Source organism: Engystomops pustulosus, chromosome 4, assembly GCF_040894005.1.
Source record: "Engystomops pustulosus chromosome 4, aEngPut4.maternal, whole genome shotgun sequence".
NCBI lineage: Eukaryota > Metazoa > Chordata > Amphibia > Anura > Leptodactylidae > Engystomops > Engystomops pustulosus.
The window spans coordinates 223,299,944-223,308,460 of NC_092414.1; the positions used below are offsets into that span (position 1 = coordinate 223,299,944).

General features: G+C 39.3%; 1 protein-coding gene across 1 annotated transcript; it reads left to right on the forward strand.

Moving 5' to 3' along the window:
• The first annotated feature begins 1,241 nt into the window (after positions 1-1,241).
• Positions 1,242-3,981, forward strand: LOC140128775 (olfactory receptor 11L1-like). Its single transcript, XM_072150478.1, has 2 exons — positions 1,242-1,253; positions 3,055-3,981. The coding sequence occupies exons 1-2, from the start codon at positions 1,242-1,244 to the stop codon at positions 3,979-3,981; spliced, it is 939 nt and encodes a 312-aa protein (XP_072006579.1).
• Positions 3,982-8,517: the final 4,536 nt, after the last annotated feature.

Below are 8,517 nucleotides of genomic sequence, written 5' to 3' on the forward strand. Positions count from 1 at the left end.
ATTTTTATTTTTGCAAGGATGTTTGAGGGCTTGTTATCAGGGAGACAAATTGCACTTTTAAATGGCGCCATTTAATATTTTATGCAATGTACTGGAAAGCTGGAAAAAAACTCTATGTGCGGTGAAATTGACAAAATCGACATACAGGTCCCCTACTTAAGAACACCTGACTTACAGACAATACCTAGTTACAAACTGACCTCTGGTAATTGGTAATTTACTGTACTTTAGCCATATGCTACAATAAACAGCTATAACAGTTATTAAAGGTGTCTCTTTTTAGGATTTATTGTTATTCCTGGTTCTTTGAAAACCCAACTTTTTTAAAATCCAATTCTCACAGAGACCAAAAAAAACTTTGTCTGGGTTTACAATTACAAAGTATACAGTTCCGACTTACATACAAATTCAGCTTAAGAACAAAGCTACAGAACCTATCTTGTACGTAACCTATCCTGTACCAAAAAAATAGTTGATATTTTTCCAAATTCTGAGGCCAATAACTTTTTCACACTTTGCTGTACGGACCTGTGTAAGGGATGTGGTGATAACTGACATGTTTAAGATTTTTACTGTTTATTTTTATGTTTCAAGGGAAATGGGGTGTTTTAAAATATTACTTTTTACTTTTTTTATATTTTTTTTTAACTATTATTAAGTGCCAGCAGGAGGTGTGGGCAGGGACTGTGCATCCCTAAATTTAGATGTAGGCCCATTAACAGATCAATGGCTATTGTCCTAGCTATCTCCCTGTAAGGCTCAATGAAAATCTTCAAAAAACTTCACCAGCAATGTTTTTTTTTAAATTTAAAAACATTGAAAAAAAAATGTGATTAAAACAGAGTTACAAATAGTTTGAATATTTCCACTTGATGACATCACATAAAACGGCCTCATGTTACAATAATGACAAATCATTGAGAGAAATTGATTTCAATAGTTTTTTAGTGAATATTTACAGGAATAGATGAACTTTCTGCTTTGTACTTTGTATTACACAATGGAATAAGAGACTTACACGAAGGAATAATATACAGGAGCCCCCTGGGAGGGTGGTGACAGGTCACAGCCTCCGGGTGCTGCATATATACGGGAGTCATCGGGTGGGTCCTGCCTTATCGCCAGGCTGAAGACTTGAAGATATTTTATGTCTCTTCTGGTTCAGGAATTTCTCAAAGAACTTATTAAAAACGTATGGCAGCAATAATCCTCCCCTGTATCATCAGATTACAGCACAGACAATGCCACCACAGGTAAGTGCGCACCTGTCCAGGTCTCCGATTTCCAGACATTGTCCTCACAGCCTGAGTCTACATAGAAATCAAACTAAGAACCAAACTGAGACCTGTTCCCACCAGAATCCAGGTGATTTCCTGCAGCAACACGAGATATCTGAAGGGATCACTCAGTTTTTTATTGCATTTTTTTAAATTATTTCTTTGACAGTTTTATCTTTTTTATGGCCGATTGAGAAATGCAAATTTTTTTCAGTTATTTTTTGGTTCTTTGTGTGCAGTTTTCACTTCCTCTTGATTTTTTCTTATCAGACTTCTCTATAGTTTTTTTTATATGTATAGATTATTGTACTTATACAGAGGTAACTTCACTATGTTTTCGATGATCCTCACCTATCTGAGCAACAGGGTCCAGGATGGAATTTTATTTATGTAATTATGACATATTAGGGCACGTGTATCAAACTTTTGTCTTGCCTTTTTCTTTGATTTTTAAGACTTTTCTTGGTGCTTGGGCTCATTTATGACTCATTTTGCACCTAAAAGAGTCTCCTTTTAAAGTTCACCATTGTCTAGGTTTCTGAAGCGCTCCCTGAGTTATCACCTGAATCCAGATGAGAAAGTTGTGACTTTTCTTTTAAAAAGTCGCAAATTTTGGGGCAAATCTATGGCTGCCCCTGACGAGGCATTACATTAGTTTGGAACAGATTATGACTTTTGGAGACTTTTTGTTTTAAAAAGTTGCAAATTCATTAAAAACCAAACACTGTAAGTATCAATAAGAAAAAAGTTGCTAAACCTGACCAGAATAAAAACACAGAAAAAATTAAAAAACAGACGGACAACGACAGACTAATGATGCACGTCTACAAAATAGAGAAAAAAAATATTTTCACTATGACCGGAGCTCCAAGGATTCTAAAACTTCGATGAACAGCACCAATCTTCAATTTCTCCTGCTGAAAGTATGTCACCATTCAGACTAGCACCATCGCATTCTCATTCTCCTCCTTTATTATATTGTAACTGGAAGAAAATATGCAGGCAGATGGTGTGGTACGTTCCAACAAGGTTAAAATTTATTCCAATTCATTATACTCACAAAAATCCATAAAAAATGCGCATATCACAAATTCACATAACGGGACGCTAGCTTTCTATCCGCCCGACCCAGGGTTTCGCCGGCAAGGCTTCTTCCGGGGCGTCAGCAACGCCAGCAACGCCCCGGAAGAAGCCTTGCCGGCGAAACCCTGGGTCGGGCGGATAGAAAGCTAGCGTCCCGTTATGTGAATTTGTGATATGCGCATTTTTTATGGATTTTTGTGAGTATAATGAATTGGAATAAATTTTAACCTTGTTGGAACGTACCACACCATCTGCCTGCATATTTTCTTCCAGTTACAATATAATAAAGGAGGAGAATGAGAGTGCGCTGGTGCTAGTCTGAATGGTGACATACTTTCAGCAGGAGAAATTGAAGATTGGTGCTGTTCATCGAAGTTTTAGAATCCTTGGAGCTCCGGTCATAGTGAAAATATTTCTTTTCTCTATTTTGTGGACTTTTTTCAAAGACTGTGTGGACTGGTCTTATACAGTGAGTAGCTCCTTAAGGGGCAAACTGTGCACCACAAATAACTGTGTTTTTATGCTAATGATACACGTGCTCCAATGTGTAGAAGAAACAGAAGAGTTTTAATATGACGCTAGAGCCAATCATTGATAGTTTGGGACAACTACTAAGCAGGACATGAGAGGTTGTTAAACCTTCCAATTGGATCTGTACCCAATGGATTCATTTTGATCTATTCTTACATTTTAGGGGAAGAATCTTACAGCAGTGACAGAGTTTTTCCTTTTAGGATTTCAGAGTGGGTACATTTTAAGGTTTGTACTTTTCTGCTTTCTTCTGTTGGTTTACTGCGGGACAGTATGTGGGAACCTCCTGATCATCGTCCTGGTGTCCACCAGTAAGATCCTCCACACCCCCATGTACTTCTTCATCTCACAACTGTCCATCAGTGACATCTTGTTGACCACGAACATTGCCCCCAGTATGTTGCATAATCTGCTGAATGACGGGGCTACAATTTCGTTCTCTGGTTGCATTGCCCAGTTTTATTTTTTCGATGGCACGGAAGCCTGTGAGTGTTTCCTCCTCACAGTGATGTCTTATGACCGGTATGTGGCCATCTGTAATCCTCTGCATTACGTCTCTATCATGACAAGTGCCAATTGTATGAAACTGACTATGCTCTCGTGGTTCCTTGGCTTCTCCATTACACTGCTGGACACCATAACAATATCAATGCTCATATTTTGTGGATCAAATGTTATTGACCATTTCTTCTGTGATTTTATTCCTCTACTAGACGTTGCGTGTTCTGACACCTTCATTGTTCAAGTAGAGGTCTACCTGCTGAGTATCCCATCCATCTTCATACCAACCACAATAATCATTTATTCCTATGTTAATATTGTTCTTGTTATCCTAAGGATCCCATCCAGTATCGGGAGACAGAAAGCCTTCTCCACCTGTAGCTCCCACCTCATTGTGGTCTCCATCTTCTATTGGACTCTCTTTAGTGTGTATGTTGTCCCATCAAAGAGGCAAACGATGACCATTACCAAAATCCTCTTCCTGTTGTACACTGTATTCACGCCTTTGATCAACCCAGTAATATACAGCTTTAGAAATAAAGAGATTAAGAAAGCTGCGTGTGATAAAATCCACAAATATATAACCTGATCCATAAGTGTCATATGGATCTTTAGCAGGACCAATCTTCATAGTCAATGGGGCACAAGTATCATTTGGGGGTTTTTTTGCGACTTTTTAAAGTTAGCTGAAGTTAGATACTTTAGCAGTGTGAAGTATATTTAGAAATTTGCCACTGTAATACATATTTGCTGTATTGTGTTTTTTTTTCAAAATTTTTGCAACTTTCTAGGTGCACGTATGGAACTAAGTACGGGGCCAATTGCACTTTGTTTTACATCTAAAAGTCTCTAATTTGCTCTACAAAAAGTCGCAACAAACAAAGAAAATATCTGCCATGGAAAGATACATTGCAACAGACACACCCAACAGCTAACTTCTTAAGACCTTGGCATAGTCGCAAAAATGCACCCAAAAAACAAAAAACCTACAAAAAGGAGAAAAGGAGAGAAAAAAAAGATCAAAATAAAGATACATGTCACCCAATGTTTTCAGAGCAAATTCCCTGAATTTTGAAGGATTTGATATTGTTCTATAAATTTGCTTCAAAACTAAAGTGCCTTGTCCACGGACAATCAGATTCACAGGATATCTGGAACTGCTGATTCACCAGAAACCTACATTCCTATAGACCCATTTTAAGCTCCAGTTAAACCCCTCATCAGAAGCTTTTGCCTTTCTGACGAGGTCCTAGTTTATGTGTCATGATAATTGGTTATAACTTTGGAACTCCTATACATATCCAGGTGATTTTCCTGTGATACATTGTTCTTCATATACATTGAAAAATTTGGATAAGATTTGCATTTTGTTCTGCAAAAAAAATATGTTTCTAGTATCATAGTTATCATAGCACTGTATATAAGGTTGTAAAAAGATGCAAGTCCATCAAGTCTAACCTTTGAGAATCAAACAAATGTTTTTTCCCCATAACCCGTGATATTTTTTCTCTCTAGAAAGGCATCCAGGCCTCTCTTGGACATGTACATAGAGTCCGCCATAACAACCTCCTGCGGCAGAGAGTTCCATAGTCTCACTGCTCTTACAGTAAGAGTGATGGTAGAACCTCCTCTCCTCTAGGCGTAGAGGATGTCCCCTGTCTATGGTGATGGTAGAACCTCCTCTCCTCTAGGTGTAGAGGATGCTCCTGTCTATGTTGATGGTAGAACCTCCTCTCCTCTAGGTGTAGAGGATGCCCCCTGTCTATGGTGAAGGTAGAACCTCCTCTCCTCTAGATGTAGAGGATGCCCCCTGTCTATGGTGATGGTAGAACCTCCTCTCCTCTAGGTGTAGAGGATGCCCCCTGTCTATGGTGATGGTAGAACCTCCTCTCCTCTAGGTGTAGAGGATGCTCCTGTCTATGTTGATGGTAGAACCTCCTCTCCTCTAGGTGTAGAGGATGCCCCCTGTCTATGGTGAAGGTAGAACCTCCTCTCCTCTAGATGTAGAGGATGCCCCCTGTCTATGGTGATGGTAGAACCTCCTCTCCTCTAGGTGTAGAGGATGCCCCCTGTCTATGGTGATGGTAGAACCTCCTCTCCTCTAGGTGTAGAGGATGCTCCTGTCTATGGTGATGGTAGAACCTCCTCTCCTCTAGGTGTAGAGGATGCCCCCTGTCTATGGTGATGGTAGAACCTCCTCTCCTCTAGGTGTAGAGGATGCCCCCTGTCTATGGTGATGGTAGAACCTCCTCTCCACCAGGTGTAGAGGATGTCCCCTGTCTTTGGAGAGATCCTTGTACTGTCCGTTCAGGTATTTGTACAATGTAATGAGGTCTCCCCTCAGTTGTCTTTTATCTAAATGGAATAATCCCAATCTGTTATTCTAGTCCCCCCATTCCCCTAATAATCTTGGTTGCTCTCTGCCGCTGTTCCAGCTCTACTATGTCCTTTTTATACACTGGTGCCCAAAACTGTCCCTACTATTCCATGTGTGGTCTGACCAGGGATTTGTATAAGGGCAAAACTATGTCTTTATCATGAGAATCTATTCCTCTCTTGATATATCCCATAGTTATACTTTTTGTTTCCACGGTCCAAATGCATAACTTTGTATCATCTGCAAATATTGAAACTTTACTATGCAAATAATAAAAATAAAGGGTCAGTAATAAAAATGTATAAAAAAGAAGTGTCCCCAATACTGACACCTGTAGCCTCCACTGGTAATGTCAACCAGTAATTGACGTTAATTGCAAATAATATTGACCCTGTGGCAAAAAAACCTACGCGTTTCAGCTCACTGCGGAGCCTTAATCATGGTATGCACTGCAACATTAAAAACAAACCTTTAAACCCTAAGGTACACCTGAACAATTAGTGGCTGCCAACATCACATCCGGCAACATAGGCGTCGACACAACAAAACAACAAACAAAATTGTTTTTACTTTCCTGTGTTGAATATTTACTTAACAACAATTTTTTTATGTTTAATGGAGAGTATTTTTTACAAATTTGTGGCGCCCCAATGGGCTCAAAATTCTCCCCATCACTAGCCATACTTTTTGTGGCATGGTGGGAAGAGAGAACCATTTTTTCCACTTATAACCCTTTTTTACGAAATATTATTTTTTATGGAAGGTATGTGGATGACATACTGATGGTATGGCAGGGTGATGCAATATCTTTTTCGGATTTTGTCATGTACATCAATGAGAATGACTTCAATCTAAAATTTACATCTGAAACACCCTCTACAGCTATACACTTTTTGGATATAAATTTAAGAGGCATACCAAACAAAGGAACTGTTGTTACCACTATGTTTTCGAAACCATTAGCAGGCAACTCCATTTTGTCGGCATCTAGCAGTCATCCACCACATACTGTGCACGCAATTCCGTACGGTGAATTTTTACGAGCACGGCGCATTTGCTCCACCGATGCGGAATTTCGTGCACAATCATTTAATATCGAAAACAAACTTAGAAAGAGAGGGTACTCCCCATCCTTGTTAGAAAATGCTAGGGAAAAAGCTGGAAAAATAAATAGGAAAAATTTACTGGAGAGAAAGAATAATACTATTTCTGAGTCGGTTGCTACGTATATACCTACCTTTAGTACTCCGTACAGCACACAATTCAACAGTATCAAAAACATTATTCGGAAATATGTTCCGGTATTGAATCAAGATAATGTCTTGTGTGAGATCATGAGGAATGGCCACAGAAGTGTCGCCAAGCGTGGTAAAACGCTTGGCAACATTTTGTCGCCTAGTGTCCCCAATATGAATGTTAAACCCCACAGCTGGCTGTCGATGACAGGTTTTTTTAAATGTGGAGGTAATAGATGTAATGTTTGTGTTTTTGCAGCCAACAAAACAGTAGAATTCACAACTGACACGGGTGCCAGTAGAAAGATAAAAACCTTCATCAACTGCAACACACAATACGTGGTGTACATCATTCGTTGCACATGTTGTTCCATTATTTATGTTGGATGCACAATACAGAAGTTAAAAACAAGGATAGCTCAACATTTAACTAGCATAAAGAATGGAGACGTCAATGCCTCAGGAGCTGCCAAACACTTTATAGAGACACACAATAAGAACCTTTGTGGTTTCTCCTTCTTTGGCATTGAACATGTTAATCGACCCTTAAGGGGAGGCAATTGGAGAAAACTCCTCCTCAGGAGGGAGGCTTTTTGGATCCTCGCACTAAATTCCAGGTATCCTCATGGCATGAATTTTAAGAATGACCTGTCATATATTTACTAACAACTCTTATGAGGACAAGTGTATGTATCTTTGATATATCTTCTATATATTTATGTCTACATTTTTTGTAAACTTTATACAAGTTAACTTTTGTAAACTTTATACAAGTTAACTGTTGTGTCGACGCCTATGTTGCCGGATGTGATGTTGGCAGCCACTAATTGTTCAGGTGTACCTTAGGGTTTAAAGGTTTGTTTTTAATGTTGCAGTGCATACCATGATTAAGGCTCCGCAGTGAGCTGAAACGCGTAGGTTTTTTTGCCTCTGTAACCTGCACCGTCCATGCACTTAATTTGTGCTTTTTAAATGGATATTTAATAAAGCGATGTTTTGAATTTATAACACGTGCTCCGGCTACCACAGTTTTTTCCTTGGATTACTCTACTTGCCAGACGCCGTTGCAGCACCTGCTTTGGAGAACCCCGACATCCAGACCTGCCAAGGGAAATGTGAGTGTACTCTTTTTTTTGGACTGTTAATATTGACCCTGTGTTTTCTTTCACCAAGCCAATTACTTACCCAAATATACAGATTTCCCCTTAGTCCCAGCAGTCTCATTCTATGGACCAACCTTTTAATGCTGCACTGTGCCAAATGCCTTGGAAAAGTCCAAATATACAACATTAACAGCCTCCCCCAGGTCCAGTCTGGAATTCCCTCATAGAAGCCAATCAGATTAGTTTATAACCCATGCTGATGCTGGGTTATAAGGTTTCTTAATGGTTCCTTTTTTTTGTATATTGGCACCACTTTTGCTATGCGAAAGTCCTGTAGAACATAACCAGTCTTCAGGGAATCTTCAAACACTAAAAATAATGGTCTGTCTATAACGGTACATAGTTCATGT